This window comes from Peromyscus maniculatus, chromosome 10 (assembly GCF_049852395.1).
Source record: "Peromyscus maniculatus bairdii isolate BWxNUB_F1_BW_parent chromosome 10, HU_Pman_BW_mat_3.1, whole genome shotgun sequence".
In the NCBI taxonomy this organism is placed as follows: Eukaryota; Metazoa; Chordata; class Mammalia; order Rodentia; family Cricetidae; genus Peromyscus; species Peromyscus maniculatus.
Genome location: NC_134861.1, coordinates 19,181,278 through 19,208,946, shown reverse-complemented (window position 1 = coordinate 19,208,946; position 27,669 = coordinate 19,181,278). Strand labels below are relative to the sequence as shown.

The 27,669-nt window shown below is 44.7% G+C and overlaps 1 protein-coding gene across 3 annotated transcripts in view; it reads right to left on the bottom strand.

Annotated features, from left to right (window-relative positions):
- The window catches only part of Egfr (epidermal growth factor receptor), a 174,073-nt gene that overhangs the window by 13,072 nt on the left and 133,332 nt on the right, over positions 1 to 27,669 (bottom strand). For 2 of the 3 annotated variants that reach the window (XM_015988562.3, XM_015988561.3), the window contains exons 12-20: positions 25,336 to 25,535; positions 23,048 to 23,180; positions 20,734 to 20,824; positions 18,612 to 18,769; positions 15,735 to 15,770; positions 12,795 to 12,936; positions 11,554 to 11,676; positions 9,786 to 9,884; positions 5,991 to 6,176 (exon numbers count right to left, since the gene is read on the bottom strand). In XM_015988562.3, coding sequence (XP_015844048.1) covers positions 5,991 to 6,176; positions 9,786 to 9,884; positions 11,554 to 11,676; positions 12,795 to 12,936; positions 15,735 to 15,770; positions 18,612 to 18,769; positions 20,734 to 20,824; positions 23,048 to 23,180; positions 25,336 to 25,535 — 1,168 coding nt within the window. Of the gene's footprint in view, positions 1 to 5,990; positions 6,177 to 9,785; positions 9,885 to 11,553; positions 11,677 to 12,794; positions 12,937 to 14,978; positions 15,215 to 15,734; positions 15,771 to 18,611; positions 18,770 to 20,733; positions 20,825 to 23,047; positions 23,181 to 25,335; positions 25,536 to 27,669 lie in introns of those variants that run through there. The other variant, XM_015988563.3, reaches the window with a different exon arrangement.

Here is a 27,669-nt window from a genome sequence, read left to right as displayed (position 1 = left end):
CACAGGTTTCCTCAGAAAATGTTTGGAAAAGCCAGAGGAGAGTGCCCACGTGCTCTGAGGTACACAGCTCAGCAAGGGTCTTAAGTCAAGTAAACTGGGGACAGAGAGATTAGATCCATTGTAGACACATGTCTGTCCACTTCGCTCTGTCACACACTTTCAAGGCAGTTTGAGAGGCCATCCCAGAATCCAACAGGGTTATATTTTAACAGGTCACTAAAGATAAGAGCTGTAATATTGCTTATGAACTCTCAGAATCTAAACAGTAATATCAGCACTGGCTCCTGTGGGGCCCCTTGGGAGGCTCATTTCCTGATTCCTTTTACTTTAATTGAGTTTAACATATTTATTTTTGTTTAATTGCTACAGGATAGTGAGAATGGTTTTTGAAAAGCTGAAGTTAAGAAGCGAACTTAAAGAGCCACACTGGAGCTTCTGTTGAAAAGGGCTGGCCTAGTTGTGTGTCTCACAGGGATATCAAAGGTCTTTCTGGCACTTTACCCTGCTGCAGAACAAGAAAGGGCTGAGAGTAGAGAGTGACATTTAAAGGCCAATTTCCCAAGGGTTGTACATCCCACATGTCTTGGGCAAAGTTCAGAGAGGCTAGAGCAGGATCCATTTCTGTTCTGCCCTAGAAATCACGATAAGGATAATCCTGGACTTAGTGGCCCCCACACTTTCCTGTGCAAGGAGGGAGAGGAGCAGGGAGACAGCTGGGGAGTGTTTCTGTGCTCCAGCATCAAGTGCAGGACAAGAATGTCAACATATAAGCAAGTGTACATGCTGCTAAATGCTCACTCCGATACCTGCCGGATTTTGGTGAACATGCTTTTTATGTTTATACTTTCAAGGGGTCAGTTTATGTTGACTGCTTACATTTAACTATAATTTTTTTCGTGATGAAGGATGAAAGAAGAAAATTTAAAATAATTAAAATAAAGCAAATATCTGGTCCTTTTAGTAGGGTACTGCTGTATTGTGCAGTTATTTATGAGGTGTGTGTGTGTGTGTGTGTGTGTGTGTGTGTGTGTGTGTGTGTGTGTGTGTGTGTGTTGAAGGTAAATGGATCTTATAAGCCCTTCCTTCTGTGGACAGGAGCAATGAGTGCATTGCATCACTCTCCACTTTGGTGTTCTCTGTCACTGAGATGGGAAGTCCACCCAAATAGGAATGTGCAATCCTGCCCTGAAGTCTGCAGAAGCCATGGTTGAGGGAGCAGATCTGAGTGGTAAAGACCAGCATCCAGCTGGCACCGGAGTAGGAAGTTGCATATTTGATGGTGTACAGAGCAAGTTGGAGCCTCTCTTCTCCCACACGTATCGACGCAGACAGTAGCTCCGGTTTCAGCTCTTACCCACTCGCCTTCCCATCCTCTCCAGTCCCCACTCCTCTACGATGTGCTGCGTTGCTGTAGCTTTCCTTACAGTACGTTCAGCTTCCAAGGCTTCCATTAATTACCCTGATAAACTACACTCCAAAAAATAGTAATTCACAGCTCCAGAAACAAACTATTCATAACTTTTACTGTGGGAACCTAAAACCAAGACTGACTTAAATGTAGTTCGGTGCTCATAGAGTTGTGGTCTCCCATAAACACCCATAAACCAGTCTTCCTGAGATTCCCTGCCTCAGACAGAGGTCTTGAATATTCCACAAAATCCTGGTCCTAGAACCATGCACAGGTGTCAGAGTCAGTCAAATGTTTATCTGAAAGTGCAGATCTGTGAGATCTCAACCCCAGTGACAAGCTCTGGTGTCCCGAGTCTAGGGAAAGGACTAGCTCATGCAACTTTATTTATTGTAGGGCTCTGCGATATGTGTGCTCATATGAGTTAAGGACAGGCGTGGTGTTTGCCAAGCTGAATGGCTATTTCATGACCTTAATTTGGAAGTGATACAGTTTTGGGTTTACCAGTTGTTTTATATTCCACATTTAAGCAACTCATTCCACTAAGTGGAAGCTTGTGGTAAACTTTGCAGTGAGGAGCTTGGGAGACTCCCTAATCCTTTCTAACTTAGGTCTCCTGAGGCTCCTCAGGTTATATATCCAGAAAAGAATCCATTTTTGCCATAAATGGTAAGGAGAGTATAAGTCTCTCAATCCTCTACTGGTTCCTTTCCTAAACTGCCTCCCATCTCTCTCCATCTTTCTTCCCCTCCTTCCCCTCCTTCATTTTCAAGCTTCTTGGCAGGTTAGCTCAGACAATGGACTTGTATAACCACCAATGTCTAGAAAACTGTTGAAGCTGGTCAGTGCTTTTGTGGGTCAAGGAAGGTATTTGTGAGTCAATAGATCCTACTCTGAAATGCTAGAGTAATGAAATTATTTTAAATGCTTGAGTTTGTGCTCAGCCACTAAATGTCTGGGAAGTCTTCCTTTGCTCTTGGAAAAGGAAAGCTGTGTAATACTGAGATAAGTTGCCACTAACGCAGGAGCAAAGTTTTCTCCTGAGCACCTGGGAAAACACGATGCTCCTCCCCTTCAGGGGTGTGCACTCCACCACTTGGCTGGTTCAATACAGCACAGTAAGGTTTCCTTGTGAATTCCCAAGCAGGCACACCACAGGCAAAGAGTGAACTGCTCCAAACATGGGAAGACTTCCAATCAAAATAATATACACCAAGTACAACAGCACAACAGTGGCCCCAAATAATAGGCAGAAATGATGATTAATATTACGTAGAAAACTATCTTAAGAGACAGTCAAACCTCAGAAACATTGGCAGCTCATGCTTGAACGGCACCCACACTATGCAGATGTGGTCTGTGGTGGGCACTATCATGCTTTCAGAGGGGTGGTTTAGAAGTCACTCAAACTTCTGATGTGAATGTTAAGATAAAGGAGAGAGGGAGATAAAAAACCCTCAAAACCAGACACACGAAAACATGGGCTAGAACATGCTACTTTCAAATCAAGTCAAAGTGATAGACACCTATATTCAAGCAACACTTCAAGCTAGAGCTAGACTGACTTTGGCCACCGTTGACCGTGTTTAGCCAGAGAGAAAAGAGACGAAAGGAGGCACCAGTCAGCAGCAGATGAACTCTGGAACCCGAGGCAGGTGACGGGCCGGCTCTTCTCTGCCTTACCATGCAAAAAGACAGGTGGCGGAACACAAGAGCACTCAGCAGCGGAAGAAGACTGAGCAGCTTGCCCAGCTTGCCCAGCCCATGAACACCAGAATCAAGATCTGAGTTTAGAGTCCACTGAAATGGTGAGCCTATTTTGGTTTGGGTGAAACTCATAGAGACTCTCTGTCAAGGCAAAAGGATGATATTATTATTACAGTCTGATTGGTCCACCTGCCAACCTGGAGACAGAGAGAGAGAGAGAGAGAGAGAGAGAGAGAGAGAGAGAGAGAGAGAGAGAGAGAGAGAGAGAGGTGGAATCCAGAGTCTTGCATATGTTAGGTAGGCATTCCAGGCTGAGCTGTGCTTCCTTTGGAAGACTCACTTTTGTGGAACCTGAGATGCTAAGTCTCCAGGAACCTCTGGTGAATGGGGGTGGTGGGGTGGTGATATCAGTAGTGGTCATGCATGAGAAGCTCGCCCTCGGGAATGTAGGGTTCTGGTAGCCCTTCCCCATCCTGGGGATGAAGTTAGGGAAAGTGGTCACAAACTCAAGAATAAACCATGTCTTCTGAGCGATTGGCATGTAGGAATAAAGGAAGCAGAGTAAACTAAGAGGCTGCTTGAGAAAGGAGAGTGTCATGTCCTGGCTGAGGGAATCTTGGAGGAAAATGCACAGGAGAGTTCCAGGGTTCAGGAGTCTTCGGAAACCATTCTATATCTAGTGAAAGTTGTTCTGGGTTAGCTAGAGGTCAGCTACTGAAGTAGGTGGAATAGTGTCCCCCAAATTTCACATCTTTCTAGAACTACAGAATGGAACTTTATTTGGAAATAGGATTATGAAAATTTAATTACTTAAAAATCTTGAGGTGTACCAACCTGAATTTAGGATGAGCCCTAAGTCCAATGGTTTGCACCTCTTTTCTGTGTATATTTGTGGGATGCCACTTGATGTGTCTGTGAGTGTTCCTGATATGGAGAAAATGAGACAAAGCTAAACAGCATAGCCATAACCTCATCTCTTTGTGGTGAGGATGCTGAAAATCTGCTCTCAGTGTTTTCAAGCCCAGTGACAGCATCAGCGTGTGAAAATAAAGGGCATCTAGACAAAGAGACAGGGAAAAGCCAGACAAAGACACCATGGAGAGTTCAGTGAGGCTGGCAGAGGCTAAGGAGTGCTAAGGACCCCAGAGGCTCAGAGAAGCAAGCAATGAGCCTCCCAAGAGCCTTTGAAGCCAGCGTCTCTCGGACATCCTGAGGTCGGACCGCTGACCTCCAGAAATACGAGGGGATAAGCTTTGACAGTGATAAGACACCACATCTGTAGGACTTTATCCTGGTAGTACCAAGAAACAACTACACACGAGCAATAAGCATTTAGCAGCAACAGGAATCCACAGCAACTCGGGCACATGCGGCTCTGTCTGAGGACTACTCTCTAACAGTTATCGCTTAACTCCGATATTCTGTGCACAGCATCAAGACTGGACAACGGCAGCAGCCGAAACCCACGGTTAGACTAGCTGGAGAGGAGTGAGTGATCCCGATTTTCCGGGGTTGCAGCTGAGACATCTTCTCAGATGCCACAGGCATACAAAGGACGTGTCGTGGTCTGGATGACTGGGGCGGGGGCTGATGTTTTTCCAGCACGGTCCAGAGTTTCATACTAAGAAGCGGGCCTCATCCTATGCCACAGCTCTCAGAAAGAGGTGGTTTGGTCATGTCACATGTGCATGCACCTATGTGTCTGTAGAGATGGGTGAGGCAAGTTCAGCACACTCCTTCCTCCATGCCAGGAGCAACTGCCACCATGGGCCGAGCCTGTTGGCAGGAAGAAGTGGCCCAGATCTGGGAGCTCATTTGCCTCTGCTCCTGTGGTCCCCTGCACCTCCTTCAACAACTTACTCAACTGTCTGAAGAGGATGGAAGCCATGACATGTACTTAGAGACCAGGCTTTACCACAAATTCCTTTAATTTAGCCATGTAAAAATGTGCCATTACAGTGAGAAAATAAATCAAACTTTCCAAGTTGGGTGCCAAAATATGACGCAGGGCTGAGGTTGAGATGGGAGAAATTTGAGATGAAAGTCTGAGTCCTTCAGAGGGCCATGGGAAGTTAAATGTTTCGTCTATTTCTCTGTGCTCATCCTCAGCTCACGGGGGTGGAGGGGATGTGTGCTCCCTCAGCCACTCTCTCTCTGGCTTTGGAATATTTCTGTGATGGGAGACACTGAAGTAGCCGTTCTGTTGGCCTCTCCAGATATTCATATCAGGCTTTATGCTTGTCCTAGCTCTGCTAATATATCCAAACCATCTCCATCTTTTTTTGTTTGTTTTTTGAGACAGGGTTTTTCTGTGAAACAGTCCTGGAACTCACTCTGTAGACCAGGCTGAGCTCAAACTCATGGAGATTCCTCTCCCTCTGCCTCCTGAGTACTGGGAATTATGGAGTGTGCCACCACCGCCCAGCCATCTCCATCTTCTTAACCATCCTTCTGATCTCACCCTGTTTTGCTGACCTCACTGTGAAGTCCCAACTGAATTAAACCACCACACTGTGCCACAAATCACAACAGTATTCACCAAGCAGAACTCCAGAGAAAAAAGGACAACCTCCAACAGCGTTGCACCAGTACCAAGGTATGTGGGCACTGGTTCTGTGCCCAAGCCGAGCAACTGAACTCAATCTAAAATAAAGACAAAAACACGCGTACATCTTCTCAGTGAGCCCAGTTGCCCAGACTGCCCTTCCACGCGCTCTTACAAATGATCGCATCTTACAAACGGTCTCCTAGAAGACCAAGGCAGAGCACAGCAAGTCAAGGTGCTTTGTACTACACAGAAACATTTCTCCTGCCTCCTAAGGCTGGCCGCTGGCTCCTTGTGTACCCCAGTGGGCAGAGCCCCTCTAGTGCTCACCTTTGCGATCTGCACACACCAGTTGAGCAGGTACTGGGAGCCGATGTTGTCCTTGTGCTCTCGGACATAGTCCAGGAGGCAGCCATAGGGCATGAGCTGTGTGATGAGCTGGACGGTGGAGGTCAGGCAGATGCCCAGGAGGCGGCAGACATGGGGGTTGTCCACACTGGCCATCACATAGGCTTCCTACAAGGCAAGGACAACAGATGTATTACGATTGCTCCCTGGCAGTGGCCAATGGGAGAGGCACATGGATCCCTTCCCAGGTAAAAAGGGATGACTTTGTTCTGAGTTTCAAAGTATGTAATCTGTACACAGTGTCAGGGACATTTATGCGAGGCTATGAAATACCGATATACTATGGGATGTGGCCTCTCTTTAGGTGTTGTTGGAGGTCTGCTTGACAGGAAAAGGCCCAAATAGAATTTAGCATCAGCAAAAGCTTTGATGTAAAGGGGCCTGAGTCACCCTGATATTTCAGAGTTTAGGAAATGCTAGTATCTTCCTTGAGATGACCCTCCACCCTCCACTCAAGGCTAATGATGACGCTGTTAGGCCTTTGTGGGGTCTGAGTCTGGATATCAGTATGTCCTGGACAATGACTTGCTCACTTTGTGAGAAGCCCTGGTCACAGGTACTGTAGACACCCTATCTTGCAGGAGACATCTCTGGGCCAGCAGGCAGCCTAGAGGAAGGTCTCCCTTCTCAACACAGCAGGCTTGATTCAGACTGAATGGTGGGAAGGCACTTGGGTCAGGAAGCCTGCCCGCAACACCCCTGCAAAGATCAACTGGAGAAGTGCTCTCAGCATACCAGTTCCAGCCTCTGAAATGGATATTCATACATCTGAGACACTCAAATACATGTTCACACATGCTCACATATGTACATTCACATATATTCTCACACTGAAACATCCACACCCCCATACCCCCACACACACTCACACACGTATGCTGTAGTATATAAATCTGTTTTACATTCTCTTTCCATTGCCTAGCCTAAATTTAAACTGGAAAGTATATGGAAAAATTATTAGGCCGTGGGATTGCCAGTAAAGCACAAATCACATCTCTCCTCTGGGTCTGGGAAGCTGTACAATCATAACAGCAAAGAAATCCTCTGGCTGGGCCTATTTTCTCAAGATGTGTTTGAGATTTGGGCACATATTGTATTCATTTTAGAGGGGGAGAAAAACCCTCTGCAAATTGGAGCAGTTTGAGACGCTGAACTGCCATAGGCTGATGATGACTGGGACAGGAACAGAGCAGGGGGTGTGGGTGTCAGGCCACACAGAGCCTGGAACCTTGCCAGTTGGTCCTACTAAACTATGATAGACAAACAGAACTGGGCTGTCACTTCCTGCCCGCACCCAGCACAATGGGAGTGTTGTGTAGTCGTGTGTGAACGTTAAAGTGAGCTTTGTTCTCCCCTGTTTATGTTGGAAGTGGGGAAGGCGCATTGTGACCCGCAGCAAATATGCCTGGTATCCCACAACAATCTCTGAACCAGCTGCAAGCAGGCAGCACTCACAGGGGAGACCCCGGTGGCTTCTGTCCCAGGCTTCTGTCCTGCAGGGCGGTCTGTCCCTGGGGCTTTGGTGACCCTGAAAAGCCATTATTTGTTACTATTGCCGATATGAGTTTTGGATCCTTGCTTGCAGTTTCTCCCAACTCTGAACTATTTGTGTTATGAATGAGGGCAAAGGGTTCCAGCAGATGCTAAATTCCTGGAGAGGCATAAAAATGAATGGTAATGGATCAGTGAGCTGGTCCAGTGTGTAATGGTGCTTGCTGTAGAAGCCTGATGGCCCAAGATGATCCCTGGAGCCCTCAGCCTGTGTAGAGAGGTAAGGAGAGAATCAAGTGCACAAGTCATCTTCTGACCTCGGCACATGTGTTGTAGAACGTACATCTCAGGGCATTCCCTTACCATGTGCACATGAATATGAGCTCACGAGTGTGCATGTGTGCCTCATGCACACACACATGCACGCACGCATGCACGCACGCATGCACACAAACACACAACTGTTTTTAAGACAAGTGAGAGGGTAGGGATCCCTGACATTTAAAAATGTTTACCAGTTAATTAAATCACTAAAAATCATATGACAGGGAGCTAGACCACAGGGTTACTGGAACCATTTGCAAGCGCATGCCAGTATTTAAAAAGCACGTTCGCTGTGGGCTGTCCTTGTGGCAATGCCGATTGATGTTTGACTAAGCCCCTGTTGAAACTGGCCTTAGAACCACAGGCCTTGCTTCCTTCAGCAGAACCCAGTTCCTCAGTGCCCTCGCCCCCGCTGAGCCTGCCAGGAACAGCACATGGCCCTGCACAGAAGACGTTCTGAGTACCTGGCACCCAGCCTCGTGACAAGCAACCCAGAAGCCCTCCAGGTCATCGTCCGCTAGCCGCCATAGCCATGACGGCCGACACATGAGGAGAAAGCCAAAGGCGACGAGAATGAAGGCAGGGGGCAAGGGCAGAGGGAGAATGAGCGACGGAGAGAGGAAGGGGTCAAGGAGCAAGAGTGGGGAGGGGCCTTCGGATGGGGGTGCACTTGACTTGGATGCATTTACTGTAGTCACTTCTGAGCCGCCCCCCCCCCCGCCCCCAAAGCAGATCTCCTGCCTCCTTTCTGGAGCATAGCTATCATTCAGCATATTTCCAAACTGCAAACTGCCCTTATATTGTTACCGTACAAACACGGCTCAAGGCCACATTATTGGGTGTAATTTATTAGGGCATCCATAATGAATTAAAACGCTAACTAAGGAATCAAGGTTGGCTAAATGATTTTCCTTTTAACAAGTACAAGTGATGGACTCTAAGTAAAACGTCTTTTCAAGTCCCTGTCTGCTTTTCCTCCCGGGTATATGAATAAGACTTGGCATTGATTCGTAAGCTTTAAAATGAAAGATGATTTTGCTTGACAAGTGTATTGCCAGCGTGCATGATTTTCTATGACACTGCACTCGTGTATCATCTTTCATAGGAATGGGCAGTGTGGGTTTCCCTTAGCTTCCCTCTTTTCTCTTCAGTCTTATGTCTCAGTATAAGAGTAGTTTTCAACATCTTATTGGAAGCCCTGACAGATACTGAAGTGGGCTCTATCCAGTTCCAAGAGGGTCTCTTTGCATTAGCCTCTTCATAGCTGAGTTCAGCCTCTTCAAGAGCTAAGAAGGTTAGGAGAAGTAGGAGAAAATTCCATAGAATTCAAAGCAAGAAGATGCTCTCATAGAACATCTTAAAGGCTCCAGAAAGTAACGGTCATCAACATAGGACATGATGTGTCAATTAACTGGGAGGCGTTCAGAAGGGGGGGGTAACAGTCTAGTAGGCTTCACGCTGTTGATCTCTGGCACCTTTTAAAAAGCCGTTGCAAAGACAAGGTAATTCAGCAAAGGAAAATGAATGCTCATTTCAGAAATTGTGATGTACTTCAGACCTCCGCTATAGAAATCTGAGCAGTTTGGGCCTCCATCCCCTCATCTGTAAAACCTGTGCTGGGGTGCATCCTGTAGTCACTATGGTAACACATGCTAAGAAACTAGCATCAAGACTGGCCCTGGGAGATGTATGGCAATTCTGAGCTTTCATTCTTTGGGGTGGAGGGGTAGTGTGAGTCTACTGTACTTTCTCTATCAGGAAGGATGAGAAGAGATGAAAACTGAGTGTTTATGATGTGGTGATGAAAATTATTTAAAATTAAGCATTGTGATGACAGGAAGCAGAACAGGTGCTTTCTGAGATCCTGAAACTGTGGGCAGCTCGACATGAAAAGAAACTCACGTCAAGGATTTCCTTGTTGGCTTTTGGAGACGTGGCTTCTCTTAACTCCTTGATGGCCACAGGAATTTTGACTTTCTCACCTTCTGGAATCCAGAGACCCTAGGAAGAAGAAGAAAGCTGATATTAATCCGAAATCATCATGCCAGGCATCTTGTTACCTTGTGAGCTGGATGAGTTTTTTATTAATGACTCCAGTCCTCAAGGCTCTGCACTGCTGGGACTCATTATATCTTAGAGGCTCTTCACTACCAGGCTCTAAGAATCTGAATACTTCTTTGGATTAAAGCAAACAAATACCACTCTATATCAGAGAAGCCTTTCTTTATGGCACATGGAGACCATCACACAAGGCAGAGATCAACTGGGAATATTTCAGAGGAGGAGCCAGAAAGATATTAAAAGCCAGAATACCAGAGAGTCTGATGTGAAACAGTTTTTCCTAGAAATGACTGCATAAACAAGTCAAAAACATTGCAATATCAGTGGACATGCTAAGGTGGAAGGGTGAAAATCTCACGGGATTCCAGCTCTAGAAAAAGAGCCATAGGTAACTAATGCTCTCTGGGAGAAGGAGAATGTGTTTCTCCCAGAGATGAGCCTCCTTATTGGTTGTCCAATGCAGAGAGGTTATCCCTGAAACTGTATACACACGAATGGACTTAGCCAGTTGTATTTATGTATTTATGCATATATACATATATATGTATATGTAACAATGAAAAAGGAGCTATCAACTTGAGAGTAGGAGTCATGCGAGAGGGTTGATAAAGGGTACCTGGGAGGGGCAGAGGAAGAAATGGGAGGGGAGAGAATGATGTAATTATATTCCAGTTAATTATTTAAAACAAACATTCATATAAAACTTCCAAGGGGTTTAATGGCCCACATTTGTAATCTCAGCACTTGACACCATTACAAGATGATTGAATTTAAGGTCAGTCTGGGATACATAGTAAGAGCCTGTCTCAAACAAATCAGGACAAAGCAAAACAAAAATCTATGCTTGAGCTGGTTTGAATGAGAAATGTCCTGCATGGTCCGGGATTTTTGAATCCTTGGTTTCTAGCTGCTGCCACTGTTTGGAGGATTGCAGGTAGGGCACCCTTTCTGGAGCAAGCACATCACTGCAGGTACGATAGGAGATTAAAATTCTCACACCATTTCCAGTTCGTTCTCACTGCTTTGTGCTTGCATTTGAAGATGTGAATGCTCATCTTCCTGTTCCTGCCACCAGACCTGTAGCTCACTGCCACGCTTCCCTGCCATTATGGGCTCTAACCCTCTGGAACTGTAAGCTGAAATAAAGTCTTCTCTAAGTCACCTTGGTCATGGTGTTTTATCACAGCGATAGAGAAGCAACCAATACAGCTAGTTATAAAGACAGTGTGGATCATTCTAACTGGATTCAGACATTATGAAAAAATAGACCTAGAAGAAGCACATTGAGGTGACCGTTATATGATTTATTCTCACAGTTCAAAAAAAGCAGGCCCTATGTCTCTACTGGCTACACTCCCAATGAGTGCCTCTGTCGAGGGCAATGTCATCTATGAAAATGCTTTGGATCTCACAGTACTAACACACAAAAAAAATCCTTTCAATAACTTGGGGTAACACTGCAATTCCTACATCTTCAGCAAAACAGACAGATGTTGATAAAAATCACCAAAATGCTGAGGAGTCTGATTTACCCACACAGGGAATGCTGAAGAGCATGGCAAACACTGGTTCCCAGGGCCTCATGCGGAACTGTCTCCAGGGATGTTACCTTATATACTGTGCCAAATGCGCCAGAACCCAAAACTTTGATCTTTTTGAATTCTGTTTCCTTCAAGATCCTCAGGAGGGCTTGGTTGGGAGCTTCCCCACTGGGTGTGAGAGGTTCCACGAGCTGTGAGGGAGAAGGAAGCAGACCTGAGATGCTTGCTCTGCATTCCGCAATATGTGACATGGATAGTAGATGCACTCAGAGCAAGAGCGGCCAGCAGCTAACAGCATGCGGCCATGCCTTAGTACAAAGCACTCGACACACACATTCAAAAGGAGAAATGCACGCCTTTCCTTCAGGACTTCATAACACACAAGGGAAACCCAGATTCTCTGCTACAGATGTTTAACAAAGCAGCTGCATTTGAGGGCTGTACTTTCCATGTCTGTTTCTGTGTCAACCAATTTTAGTTGACATATAACAGCAAGAAAAATGTTATCCCGTAACTGTTGGGGTCATTTCTGTTTGTCAAGGACAATGACTTCTAATGCAGTTCCAGACACAGGGCTAAAGGCTAATGGCTTAACACCCATTCTATAGAGAAGTCACAAAGGAGCAGCCACTTGTGTGGATGGTGGCATTTCCCTCCCAAATAGCATCTCAATCATGGGGTCATCATAAGATTTCAATGTCTCTCTTCTTGATTACTTTCCTATATACACATACAGGAGCTACCCTTTAGGCAGGCATCAACTCGGCTTTGAATTTTGAAAGACAATGCCTAAAACACGAATGTTTTGTTGAATGGAGATACCGAAATATAACTAATTGTGTATAATTGGACATTTTTTTTCCTGGTTCTTCCATCACAGCAAATAATTCATAGCGGCAATTATGTATATGCTATGGTTTAGGCAAATGTCTTCCAAACACTCATGTGTTAAAAATGGAGCATGATGACATTAGGAAATAGTGGGGTCTTTATAAATGGGGGGGGGGGGCAGGGCACTAGCTTCCTCTCCTTGGTGTGTGGTGAGTTAATGTGCTCCAACACGCACTCCTGCCCCAGGCCCAAAACAATGTTGCTAACCCTGCACCTCTTAAAACCATGAGCTAAATTAAAATCTCCTCTTTATGCATGGATCATGCTGAGTGTTTGTTGCAGGGATAGCAAGCTAAAACAGTGTCTACTCTATAAAACTCCATGTTGTAAGTTCTCAAAGGGAGGCCTTCTCTGCTCGGCAGCAGCTGAGAGTCATGAGGACGGTACTGATCCAAAGGCAGCCAGCCTCGCCACTCACCTCTCTTTCCTGAAGCAGGCGGCGGAGTGTACGTTTGCGGACAATGTGGCGCCTTCGCATGAACAGGCCAATTCCAAGGGCCACCACCACTATGAAGAGGAGGCCACCCACAATCGCCGTGGCAATGGATGGGATCTTGGGCCTGGAATGAGGTTGAGAGACAAGAGAAGGTAACGTTGGCATTTTGCCCATGTCCTGCACCTTTTGATACACAGGTAACATTTAAAATGATCTCAGAAGCTGTGATAGTGTGTGACTTTTAGAGGGCAAAGGACTGGGGGCTGAGTTCCAAGACAGAGTTTCCTGGATTCTTAGCTTCTTTGCTCCAAGTCAGCTCCCTTTCCTGCATGTAAAAAATTGAGGTCTCCATAAGGCCTGGCATTTGTGGCGCATGCCTTTAAAACCAGCACTTGAGGCAGAGGCAGGCAGATTTCTGTGAGTTCGAGGCCAGCCTGGTCTTCATAGTGAGTTCCAGGACACCCAGGGCTACCTACACAATGAGACCCTTTCTCAAAATAAATAAATAAATAAATAAATAAATAAATAAATAAATAAATAAATAAATAATTAAATAATTAAAAAGATTGCGGTCTCTTTGAACTTCTTTCATAATGATAATTTTTTTATAATCTATTGATGAAGAAAATATATAATACAGAATTCAAAAACAATCCAGACATCAGTGAACTTTTTTTTTATTTTTAGAGAATTTCATACATGAGTTCTGTATTTACATCATCACTGCTTCTCCCATTTTCCCTCCAACTCCCCCCATGTCCCTCCATTCCCTTTTGAATTCATTATTTCTTCTTTAATTGTTGAAACAGACACACACACACATACCCCCCCATATATATATATTACAACCAACTGAGTCCAGTTAGTGTTGCTCATATTCTCATATGTTTATGCTTTTAGGGGTGACCACAGAAACTGGATAACCTATCGGGGGCTTGTCTCAACTGATTCTCCCTCTCTTAGTAGCCACTAATTGCCTTTAGCTTTTTATCTAGGGCTGGGGCTTTGTGAGAGTCCACATCCATGTTGGCATGTCAGAAGCACTGTCATTGTGGAGGCCCTGTTTAGACAACTATATTTTTACAAATTCATGAGTGCAGCTTTCTTTGCTACATAGAAGACTCTCTCACAGCAGATATCCTGGTGCTCTGGTTCTTACAGTCTTTCTGCTTGCTCTTCCATGATACTCCCTGGACCTGAGGTGTAGGGTTGTGTTGTATAAGTAAGCTCTGCTTTTTATATGAATTTGCATCTTGTCCTTTCTAAGAGAACATATACACAATTGAAAAAAAATACTAGGTATTTTCCCGTGGCCATGTTGGGAGAACTTCCAGACACACTGAGATCTCTCATAGGTTCCTCTACCTTCATTGTTATGCTCATGTGAATGAACTCAGTGGAAGTAAAAACTGATATGATTTAGACATAAAAACTATGATTGTTGCTGTAAGTATTGCCCTGGTGAATCCCCAAAGCCCGGAATGGATTCACTGCTCTGTCTCACCAAGACCAAATCTAACTTCAGAAAGATGAAAAATCAGAAGCTATGTCTCTAAGTTCACTAAGGATTATCTGAATTAATATTACTAACTCTGAATTTAGAATTTATTTTAAGGTTTATTTTTCATTTCTTTTATGGTGGTGCTAGGTTGAAAGTTCATTGTCCTTAAGAATCTACTTCTATTTGAGTTCCTGATAAATATATTCTTATTTTCAGGGAGACATGTTAATGAATAGCAAAGATTTGCTATCAGTGTTATTTACATATAGATAAGGTGCCAAAGTCCCACAGACCTGTTTTAATTGAACCAACAGTACATCATGAGATGTACATTTCCTTCTCAGGGAGTACAAGTCATCTCTGGAGCTATAGACTAAATACCCCAACTAATAAAAATTAATGAGTTTTCACCAATAAAAATGAACATTGGGATATACCAGGGATAATTTGTTTCAGAGCATGTATTAAATGAGATGCCACAGTAGCAAAGGCAGGTAACTTTAGAAGATAAACAAGTTAATAAAAAATGATTATTAAAAAAATGGTCATTGTTTTCAAGGAGGGGATTGTATGGAAAACCATATAAGACTGTCATGGAGGCTGCCAAGGAAGACAGGGGAGCTCTGTTGGGGCAGGAACCTTGGAAGCTCAGAAAGGAGATGGGATTCAGAAGGGTCTCATGACTGAGACAAGGCTTTATTTTATTTTACTGTTTCAGCTGATGGTAGAAGGGACCAACTACCATAGAAAGAAGTCAAGGAAAAGATGGTAAGGGTAGGGATATTTGTAGACATGTCCACAACTGAGAGATAAGCTTGAGCACCAAGCAGGTATTTTTGTAGACAGTTTCAGTTCTTCACTAGATGCTGTTGGCTGATGATATCACTTTCGCATGATGGCTCTGAATAGAAATTAATAATTTTACTTTTCTCAGGGTAACATTTCAGTTAATAGTGGAAACTGATCAGAAACAAAAGGTTGAAAGAAGTTCATTGCCTTTGCTGGACAATATGATTCAAGAAGGAAGAAAAGGGAAAATGCCCCCAACATGGACCTTTGTCATTTGGCAAAACAGTTATTCACACCATGTTTGTGATATGACCACCTGGTCTACTTAGAAGAAAGAAGAGACCTTCAGAAAAGACAAGACTTAAGTGAAGCTGCTGTATCCTCAAATCGAGAAACAGATACATAGAATCGGTTGGTCCCTAGTGTCAACTTCTTAGATAGTTGGCACTGGCATTTTCTATCATATATGGCCTCCACTGACCAACAAAATGGACACAGGGCAAGAAGAGAGAACTGGGGATGTCTGGCTGGCCCAGAGGATTTGGAAGAAACTGAACGGTTGGAGGGAAATCAGAAACGGTTTCTGGTCATAGATCCAAAAAGTCTACCAGCTTCAAAGTCATGGTACATACTTTGATGAACATCCTTGAAGACCTGGTCCAGCACATCTGCAGGAAAAAAAAACAAAAAACAAACAAACCACTCATCTTTTTCATTCTACTTCATTGGCATTTGTTTGATAATTTTCCACATTAAGGCATAAAGCAATTGTATAAAAAATTACTCTTTTATAGGTATAAATACAGTGATCTCATAATTGGGTAGTTACTAACATATTTTGTACATTAATTCTGTTACATATAATAATTAATACATGTGTTTATTTAGGCAGAAAATATTTTTTTTGTTTTGGTTTTTCGAGACAGGGTTTCTTTGTGTAGCTTTGCGCCTTTCCTGGAACTCACTTGGTAGACCAGGCTGGCCTCTAACTCACAGAGATCCGCCTGCCTCTGCCTCCTGAGTGCTGGGATTAAAGGCATGCGTCACCACCACCTGGCTCAGAAAATATTTTTGAGTGGCATAATTGTTATAACCTTCATTAAAGCAGCCAGGTCAAAGCCGGGTGGTGGTGGCGGCGGCGGCGGCGGCGGCGGTGGCGGTGGCGCACGCCTTTAAACCCAGCACTTGGGAGGCAGAGGCGGGTGGATCTCTGTGAGTTCCAGGCCAGCCTGGACTACAGAGTGAGTTCCAGGAAAGACACAAAGCTACACAGAGAAACCCTGTCTCGAAAAACAAAAAAAAAAGCTGCCAGGTCATTAATGAAATATAACACAGTGTATAGTGGCCACACATCTGGCACCAAATGTCTGGATGGACAAGGGAGCAGTATGACAAAGACCATATTTGGAGACTCCACCCTAAACACTGTCTCTTTTACTCAGGACAAGAATTGGTTCTAATCTCTACCTTCTGCTTTTCTTGGATTTTGAGAGTTTGACTCTCTGAGTTCTTGCTGTCAGATAAAGTTGTGTGCAATGCCTTTGGCCCTTCATTCATAAAGCAAACTTTGCTGGCATTGCATCTATAAGCAGCGGGATACACCAGGGGGCCCAGTTGTTTCCTTCTAGATACACAAAAGATAGTCAAAGCAAGACAGGAAGCGTTCTCTAGCGTCAGTTAGACTCTCCTTCAAACACGACGTCTGGTGGTCTGTTTACTGTTGAACGTAACACACTGGGAGCCCATGCCTGCTGAGGGGATTGACAGTTTGGACAAGCTGCTGGGTTTCCTACAGCCCTTGAAAGCTACCCTGGACAATTGCCATTGATTGTCAACAAGAAGCTGTGATCAGTGAGCTCAGAGGGAAAGATAAACCAGTTCATATGTAACAGGATGACCTATGGGGACAGTTGACAGCGCAGATGCTGCTGAAGGCAAGGACTGGGCCACCACAAGACTAAGGAATCAGTGGGAAAGCGGACAACGTGTTCTCTTGTCCTCTGACTCTTGGTGGGAAGTCCTAGAGGTCGTATCATCTACTTCTGTCATATTCTGTCTCCCTCTCTCTCTCTCTCTCTTTTTGGTTTTTCAAGACAGGGTTTCTCTGTGCAGCTTTGTGCCTGTCCTGGAACTCACTCTGTAGACCAGGCTGTCCTCGAACTCACAGAGATCCACCTGGCTCTGCCTCCTGAGTCCTGGAATTAAAGGCGTGCGCATCACCACCAGGTTCAATTTCCCTCTTTCATTGCAAGAAATTTATTATTACAGTTGTAACAAATGCATTGGGACATACGACTAAAATGAGCAAATACTTGTGGAATTTTGTTTATCAGGGTAAAAATATCAAGAAAATACCTCTTTTTTCTTCTTTTTTAATATAAAAACAAGGTTCAGTTTAAAGATGCATGTGCCTCAAGTGTCCCTACAAATGAGGAGGTAGCCACAGCAGTGGCTCTGGGAGTCACACAGGTTCCGTATGTGTAATCTAGCTTCTAACATGACTGGTTCATAAATTGTGAGGATTGCTGAGTGTATAACATTTATATATATTTATATATATATATATAAAACAAATATATATATAACATATATAATATATATATTTATGTATATCATATATATATGAAAACTCTGATTCTGATCTTGTTACTGGGTGTAATCTGATTCCATTGTTAATTTATAGTATTCCAGTAAATCAAATGTATAGAATCAGAGCACTTCTGCTAATTCTAGTCAAATCAGCTTGAATTCATAATGTAACAGCTAAATAATCAAGCAGATTTTACAAAGGTGCGTTGGAGCAACATTTCAGGAAGAACTACTGTGTGTGTGTGTGTGTGTGTGTGTGTGTGTGCGCGCATGTGCACTGATTGTGTGAAGCCTAGAAGTCAACATCAGATGTCATTCCGCAAACACAACTGCTCCTTTTTTTTTTTTTCCTGAGTCAGAGTCTCTCAGTGAACTGAAGTTCACCAACTGTTTGTCTAGAATCGATTGCTAGAAAGCCCTGGGGCTCTTCCTGCCTCTGTCTTTCCAGTACTGGGGTTACAGATGTGTACTGTCATTACTCCTGGCTTTTTCTACATGGGTGCTGGGGATCAAACTAAGGTCCTCATGCTTGAATGAAAGGATGTTACCGATTGAGCTAACTCGCCAGGTCCTTCCCTACTCCCAGCCCACACCATCCCCATCCCAGCCCTGTTTATACAGAGGGGGGAGAGGTGACACGTTGGCAGTCATACCCATCACTCTTTCCTATTGGCGCATGCAGTGCCAAAGAACCAAGACTACCTGAGACAGACATCCTGCCAGGCAGCGTGATATTCTTACCAGTCTGAGATCTGCCCACTGGCCCATGACTGCTGCCACCACAACCCCAGAGTTGAAACATCTTAGGGCCCTGGCTAAAATACAAGCCTATATATATAAAACCTACTGCCTAAAATTTGGTAGACATTTCCAGTGTACAAATTCTCATATGCTGCTGCAGGTGACTGTGCTACACTTACCCGTAGGTACAGTTTGGATGGCAGAGGTGGCAGACGTTACTGGCATCTGCGTACTTCCAGACCAGGGTGTTGTTCTCCCCCAGGATCCCAGCTGGGCAGGTCTTGACACAGTGTGGGCCATCAATGTAGTGGGCGCATTTGATGCAGTTGTCTGGCCCCTGAACCAAGGTACAGAAAAGGTTATGGATTTTTCATTTCCTTTTTAAAAGTGGAAATAACTTTCTACTTATAATATTTACTGTGGGAAGACAAAAGCCAATAATATAGACATTGTTATTATTATTGAATACGTGCATGCATGTCTGTGCACTACTGGTTTGCCTGGTGCTCCTAGAAGCCAAAAGAGGGCACCACATCCCCTGAAACTGGAGTTACAGGTGGCTGTGAGCTGCCACGTTGGTGCTGAGAATCAAACCTGGGTCCTCTCGAAGAGCAGTCAGTGCTCTTAATCACTGAGGCATCTGTCCATTCCCCAGTGCAGAAGTTCTTAAAATATATGACAAGTTCCGTGATTACTTTTGCCCGCTGTGCCAATGATAGCTAATACATTTTCCTGACTGTTCCTGAAACATATTTACTTTCCTTTAGTATGTTTCAAATAAATAAATTAATTAATTATGTGATTGCGTGCATGTGTGGATGAAACTGGAGATGAGTGGACAGCTTGTAAGTGCTCTCCTTCCTGTGAGTTCCAGGGATGGAACTAAAGCCATCAGGCTTGGCAGCAGGGCCCTCTACCATCTCTCTGCTTATAGATACACTTTCTGTTAACTCTGATTAGCTATGCAAAACCATTTTATTTGTATGCTATAATCTGTTAAGAAAGGATAGTTATGTTTCCCATTCTCAGCTATTCTAGTACAGCAAAGTTGTATAAAGCACATAAAGATATTCATGGAAAAAGCAAATGCATTATTATACCCAAACATAAGCCACATTCTTCACTGCATTTTAGTAGTATTTTAAGAAATACTACTAAATACATAGTACTTGTCAAAATCATCTTGATTGGTCTACATGTATTTTATAACCTCATCTTTCTTGCCTATCACACGGGAAGTTAAAATGAAGAGCTGAGGGAGGCCAGACTTTGACTTGCTGAGGCACATGGAGGAAAATCCCCCTTTGTACTTCTCCAGGGAAAGGAAGGTGGCACATGGCGGTGCTGGCTGCAGAATGGACTGCGAATGTGCAGCATTGGAGTCTGTCTATAAAACGTGGAATGTCCTTGTAAAATCCTCGGAAACGAAGGCAGAGGGACTGCCTAGGTTGTGCGCTTCACACTTCCCCAGAGGACTGAAATAAAGCTGTTAGGCAAGCCTGCTTTCCTTTGGCTGCGCTAACGGTTCAGCTTTGTCTGCTCAGAGGCTGAGCACACTCAAAGCCAGAGCAGCTGGAACACTCCAGCAAAGCAGCGATTATTTCACTGTAGCAATGAAAATTCAGTCCAATGCCGTGTAAGCCTGCAGACCAAGGGCTCACTTTGTAACCAGCCATGCTGACAGTCTAGCTTTCCTAACTCAGTTCTGCGACACTCTGCTTGATTGACGGACAACTTCTGAAACACATTTCAATGAGGAGATTTAAATTCTGCTGCTGGAACTCACACTGAAACAGAGCCCCGACTATGGCCAGTATCAGGTATTAACAGCATATTCATGTCACAGCAACCTGAATTCCCACTTACATCCCTTAGGAGTTTGCTACTGTGTATGCAGAAAAGCAACTGATTTAAGAAAAAAATTGCTGGTATTTCTTTAAAAAAATAGCGTCACTTGAATTTGTTAATACTTTGGTGGTGTTCAACTGAAATGAGGAGATGATGGCGGACGGTAGAAGCTGTGAGAGCTGCCTGGCAGTGTCCAAGGTCAGTACGGGATGTCCTGTGGTACAGTGGGGGAATGGCCATGGTGAAGTGAGTGGGGTACTGGACAGGCAGGTGGGAGGAACCTTTACTCGGCATAGCCACTTTAAGGAGCAGATCCTGAGTATCTCTTCCCTGGAAAGGGCTGGCATGGACAGCTTTCTTACTGGGCGTGGCTTGGTTCATTGATGTTCCTGCTGCTGCTGCTGTGAAGGCTTTCCCACAGAGCAGGATAGACAACTGAGTAGAGCTCCTTACCCGGCCTGTACAGGTGATGTTCATGTCCTGGGGCAGACATTCCGGATGGCACTGGATGCACTCGGATTTCTCCACAAACTCCCTTGGCTCCCTGGGAGAAGAACACAGTGAACTTTGAGTGCCGTATCACAAGTGGCTGTGACTATTTCAAGTAACACAAATGACCTATCCCAGAAATTCAAAAGCATCTTAAGGGAAAAGGGTCAGAATGCTGGTGCTGACCTGAAATACAATATGCTGAGGTCACTAACAGAACCTTAGGCCACCTCACAGGCAGCTTCATTTCTAATCAGAGTGCTTTCCTGACATTTTCCTATAGGCACAGTTTTTGAATGTCAGGTAAGAAAGCTAAATATGAAAAATATCTTTATCAGCCACCCCTTACCTCTAAGGCCAAATTTGTGGATATTTCAGGTGGAAAGAAAGATGGTTACTAAGTAAGACTAAGGGATAGGAAAGGAACGTTCATGCTTGTTCACCTCTGGAGCCCTCCTGTGTCCTGCCTCTTCTGGTATTGCAACATCAGATACATTAATCCAACAACAGACTCCTCTCAGGTGGCCTTTCCTTTGCCTGCTTTTAGTAGTTCAAAGTGAACTGGCAGCATCCAGAAAGAAGCAGTAGAGACGGAGCGATGGAAGAGGCCACGGAACAGCAGTGAAAGAGAGCCGTCATCAGGCTGAGCTGCAGAAGCAGCACATGGCCAGCTGCTTGGTGGGTGGAGAAGAGGCGGCTGAACAGGGGAAGGCAGAAGCAGAGAGGATGGAGAGCTGAGGCTGAAGGATGGATGACTGCACAGAGCAGGAGGAAAGAAACTGCAGGTCCTGCTTGCGGAAAGCATTCCAGAGTACTGCCAAGATTTTAGAGCCAAGGGTCTCCGACATCCCGGGCCCAAGAATTTTAACAGTAACCACCATTGAGGATTGAGGACCCCGTTACTCCGGCCCTTCTTGAAGCTGCACCAACTGTACTATGGGCTAGGGAATCCCAGTGTTTTCGGCCTCCACACATGCTGTAACACCTAAGAGTCCCACACTGAAGGCCTAAGAACTCTCAGACTTGTAGAGCTGAGGGTCCCAATAATCAAGTAATAAACAAGGGCTGGAACAGTAGAGGGTGCACGTGTACCTGTGCCCACCTGCCTGTCGCCACTGCTCACTGCTAACAAACTGTGAAGTGTACCAAAGAAGCCAAAGACCAGCACTGGACTCTTTCCCCTCGTCCTCCACTGTTCCTATGTTGGCCGAACAAAGGGACCACAGCCAACTGACCAGCAGTGAACAAGACCCACAGTGGCAACTTTCCGAGCTTTGTCTCTGTGTCACTTTGACCCTGCACAAGGGTCCCGGCTTGAACAGTGGTGAGGCGCTGCAGGGTGTCAGGCACCTCACACTAAGAACCCTGGGCCTCTGGGTATGGTGAAGAGATTTGAAAGTGGGAAATATGAATGTCTGCTTATAACAGGAAGGACTATGTTGGAGCTTCATATGCGACATTCAAACAGCAGTTGTAACAGTTGTCCTAAGCCCATTAAGAAATTCTTACACAATCAAAACCGTCTTTCCATCTAGTTCTGGAATATTTCTGGATACAAACTGTGGTCCACACCCTGTTAGCGAAACAGGATGGAAGATTTCCCAGCACTGCCCGTAACTCGTATGTCTCTTCTTCACCATAGCTTTCCCTAGTCCCTTAAATGAAAAAAAAAATGCCCCTTTCTACCCTCCAATTTAATTTTCCAAGTAATTTATTTTAATCATTACCAGTATCACTCAAACCTTACACCAATATTGAAATTCTCATTGCATACATACGTTGTACTTATTAATTGATTGCTATTAAATTAAGCAAATATATGAATTACTGCTTTGTCCCTGGTTGCATTAAAAATAATTTGCACCACTGAATGATCAGTGTGTGTGAGGGGTACATCAAACTGAAATTAATTAGGAAATAGTCTGTGTTGATAAATTTTAATATAATGTGAATAGTGGATTGGAAAGAAAAGGCCACACGCCCACACTTTCTTGAATATATTAACCCCTGTGTCTATTCTACCTTTGGAAATTCTTGCAAAATGAAAATTTAAAGTATTTTCAGGAAAAGGGACATGATAGATTACCAGGTGCACTGAAGAATAATGAAAAACTTACTTGCTAATGTGATGAACACTTTGTAAAAAAAAAAAGGAACATAAAGATAATATCAAGAACAAGAGAGAAAGAAAACATTAACTTGGATAATTGCAAAGCTGTAAAAGCAGCATGGTGGCTTATTTCCCAGCTAGACAAAGGCTGAAAGGACAGTGTCTCACCCCTCCAGGATGTTGCACTTCTCCACACATTCTCTGCCCCTGCTGACGTTCTGGCAGGAGACACAGTCCCTGGGTGAAGGGCCCCAGCAGCCTTCCGAGGAGCATAAAGGATTACAGACGTGGCCTGTGTCCTCTGAGAAGACAGTGAATCATAGGGTCAGTTATAGACTAGTGACAGGAGGGACCAAAAGAGGTGACACCCTGCTGAGGGGCTGTGTGCTCTTCACAGACACATCGGGGTTCTGGAAAGAGTAGGGTACCCAGGCCCCTGTTCTCTGTGGTGCACAGGGCAGCTTGGACATGACTCTGGGGAGGCTTTGATGATGGATGTCACAGCTGACAGAAATGGCAGGGAAGGTTGTAGCTGCTTGCTGTATGCTGGGTACCAAGCCAAGAGCTTCACACACAGGATGCCATGTCACCGAGGAGCACCGCGGTACTGGAATCATCACTATGTGTGAATGGGGAAGCCAAAGTCAAACGGGACTAAAGTCAACAGGGCAAGTTCTCAAAGCCCAACTGGGCCAGAGTACATTTGGTACTTAGCGTCACCTCTGCTGGTGTTTAGAGTCCTGCCACAAATCCAGGGGCATTGGCCAGTTTCAAAAGCTAATTCAAGTTACTATTTTAAAACCAGAGTCGGGAATGTCACCGTGAAATGTCATACATCCTTTGATGCATATGTGTGGGTACATACATGTGCTTGTGTACTTGGCTATAGTGATCTAAGGCTGAAGTGAGCACAGAGCTGCCTTTAGTTAAAATGTAACATGATAAAGACCACCAACTTTGTTCTTTAAATTACAGATATTTAGTAGCCAAACATCAGTGCATATATTACGTTACTCATTGATGTGACCACACATCTAGCAGCTGAGGGAGGAAGGTTTTACTTTGTCCAGCACAGTGGCAGAAGCATGAGGCCAAATGTTCAAACACACGAGCCTTCTGGGAACATACTTCAGCCACCTCATCCTTTTCACCTCACACCCCTGCTCCCAGACCACATAGGGTTATGAATATCTTATAATGCAAAATGTGTTCATTCCATCATCTTAAGTCATTCTAAAAAAACTACGTTATCTTTTTATTTTGTGTAGAGGCTGTATAAGTGCATGCTGCGGTGTGGTGTGGTGTGTGTGTGTGTGTGTGTGTGTGTGTGTGTGTGTGTGTGTGTGTGATCAGTTTGTGGGAGTTGGTTCTCTCCCTCCTCTGTATGAGTCCTGGGAATAGAACTTGGCAACAATGCTCCAGTATCAGTATTGCTCGAAAGTCTCAAGTCTATTTTTTCTTGAGACTCAAGGAAATCTCTTCTTCACTGTTGGCCTCTGTGCAATCAGGACGTAAATTACAGACTTCTCACCCACAACGACACATAGGAAACATTCCCATTTCAAAGAGGTGGGATGGGGGCACAGCAAAGAAAAAGTGAACCAGAGCAAGACCGAAACCCAGGAGAACCACCCAAGTTCTTGAGGTGAGTTCTGAGTAATTTCATCAGGTTTTCCAGATTCTGGAAATAAGGTGCTCTCAAGAACTTGGGTAGCTCTGTCCTTCCAGGTCTGGCCCCTGCAGTGTCAAAAGTTCCCCATTTGGCCCGCTCTATTCCAAGCCTGCAGCTTTTGTTTTTTTCTTAATAGCAGACACCCCATTATACTGACATCTCTAAGTCCTGGAGTGTCTTTATGGGTTTGCACGGTGGCCTCTCCAGGCCTCCTTTTAGGGACTTCAATTCTGACTCATCTCGGCCTGCCTGACTGGCTTTCTGTCACCTTGGCATGGGCTCCCATGCCCCCTTCAATCTTGTATCTTTCATGTATACAAAACAAGTAGCATGTGGATGACGCTGCCCATTTCAGTGGCAGGCTGAAGATGGATGCAGCCTGGCCTCCGGAAGCAGGCAATCTCTTCAGCAGAATTCTCAGTTTGGGCTCTCTTTTTTCAAATGAATGTACATCTCCAAGACAAACCCTTCAGTGGGTGGGGCCTGCCCTCAGGGACCCTTTTCCTACTGTCCCAGTGTAGAGGACAATGCTTCCCTTTAAGGGCTCTAATCTCTTTGCAGTTATGATTGCATTCTCAGTACCTGACTTATTTGCAGCTTTAAATTCTCTCCTTTCCCCAGAGGACTGCACATTTTTCACACCCCTGTGTCCACTCTTTGCTCCGGCACACCGTGGTCCTGGATCAGAGCAGTGAGCGGGAGCCACAGACCTCTGCAGCACTCCTCCTGACGTAAATCCCCTTCAGGAGCTACCTGCGCAGGTGGGTCGGGAGCAGCTACTTACTGCAGTCGTTCTCGGGTCTGTTGTTCGTGATTTTGGTTTTCTGGCTGGAAGTCCCAAAGAGTTTTTTCCAGTTGACCGTGTTTGCATAGCACAAGTTTCGGTTTCCAGAAATAATCACATCCCCATCACTTATTTCCTTGAGGGAGCGCAATCCCAATGATGTTATGTTCAGGCCAACAACCGCGAGAGAAAATTGACCACTAAATGGGGGAGAAGAAAATTTGCATTGTATGTGATAGTGAAAACACCATGCTACCCTCAGATTTTGTTTTCATGGGCCACTTAGGTTTCCTGAAAAGTGTGTTCCAATTATTACTAATCATTCTGTGAAAGATATAAATCACAACTTTCAAAAAATGCAAGTGGTTTTTTGAGTTTCTTCAAAGAAAAGATGGTTTCTCATCCATTTATTATCTTTAGCCTTGGATACACTGGAGGCCTGAGTCAGCGGCCTCATGTCATTTCATTTACTGTATTTGTAGTTTCCTAGAAACCAAGAACACCAAAGTGTACTTTAAGCAAATTTGTCTGTCTGTCCATCTACCCATCTATCCATCCATCCAGTGCCATCTGGTCATGTTTATAGAGTGAATATCTGTGGTACCACTTGACGAATACTATATAGGTTAAATATGGGTCTCTTTTACTCAGGGAGCCTGTCTGCAGGTGATATAATCATACAGGCAGATCTTTAGTTGTTTGTTTGTTTTTGCATTCCTACCACAGTTTCCCCTCCTCCCAGCACTGCCCCCATCCACTCCTCCTCTTTTTCTCTTCAGAAAAGTGCGGACCTCCCATGGATATCAGCCAGCCTTAGTCTGTCACACTACAGTGAAACTAGGCACCTCCCCTCATGTTAAGGCTGGATGAGGCAATCCAGTAGGAGGAAAGGGTCCCCAAAGAAGGCAATAGAGTCAGAAACAGCCCCTGTTCCCAATGTTAGGAGTCCCACAAGAGGACCAGGCTACACAACTGTAACATATATGCAGAGCGCCTAGGTCAGTCCCATGCAGGATCCTTGGTTGTCAGTTTGGTCTCTGTGAGTCTCTATGGGACCAAGTTAGTTGATTCAGGCAGAGCTTTTTGAGTCCAGAGAAATGACTGCAGCTTTAGGGAACACTGTTAGTCAAGAATGGGAACTCAAGTAGCTCTATGGAGGAATAGTATAGAAGGATGACTTTCTCCAAGCCGTGATGTCTCATATCCGAGACCTGGAGAGCAGAGCCAAGTAAGGTTCTACAAGGTATATTCCCAGTGGATGACTGGATTGAAGTTAACCAGACGAGAGGAAATGGAATCCCAAACCCCACTTGGAGGAACAGGATTATGTAGGATGTCTGCAAGTGTCAGAGCTGAAAGACGGGCCTGAGGATGGTGGGGAAGTCAGAGCACAGGTTCAGGCCCCTGCTGGGGAGTTTGGGTTGTCACAGGCAACTGATGGAAAAGCAGCAGAAGCAGAGTATATTTGTAGGAAGCTGCTTTGATACCAGCGTCAGGAATGGGTTGATTGAGACAGGACAAAAGGAAGAAAATGAAATTTAAGAGGTTAAACGACAAAGGTTTAAAGCATTATTTGGCAGCCCCCTCTTCCTGTTTACAGTTCTCCCAGTTTCCCTGATTCATGTACGCCCCCCCCCAGCCCATTGCCAGAGAAGTGAGGGGTCCTGGGCAGGAGACCCACAACCACCATTTACTGGGAATTCTCCCCCAGCATAAGCCCAGAGAAGCCAAGGAGTCAGGGTCTGGCTGGGTCTTTCCTGCAGGTCAAGTCCAAGCTTTTTGTGAGTCACACCAGGAACTAATGGTCAACCCAGAGCTTAAACCCTTAAAACTAAGCAGAAGGCTACAAGGCCGCCACTCAAAACACCCGTGCTGAAGCTCATCCCTGTGCTGGCCCCAGCCAAAGAACATTCCTGAGAGTTTCAGAGCAAGGGCAGGAAGCAAAAGAAGCTATGCGCTTAGGATCAGAAGTGTCTGACTAACAGAGTTTATGGAAAGTGGTGCTTACTCTGTGTACATGGTGCTTTGACTGGTTAAATAGTCCGTGATGCTTTGTGAGGTTAGTGGTCATAAATTTCAGAAAAAGTTGTCATAATCAGAAAGTTTCCAAGGCGGTTTGAGCTACAGGTTTCCAAATTTCCATCACCACAGATTTTAGGATTTCTCTTGTTCTGTTAACGATCTCCTTTCTCCTTTTCTCCTTCCCTCCCTTTCTCTTTGTCTCCCTGTCTCTGCCTGTCTGTCTGTCTGTCTGTGTCTCTCTCTCTGTGTATCATTTTTCTTGCTCTGTGCACACATTTCTTTATTGTAGCTGCACGAGTGCTCATATTTATA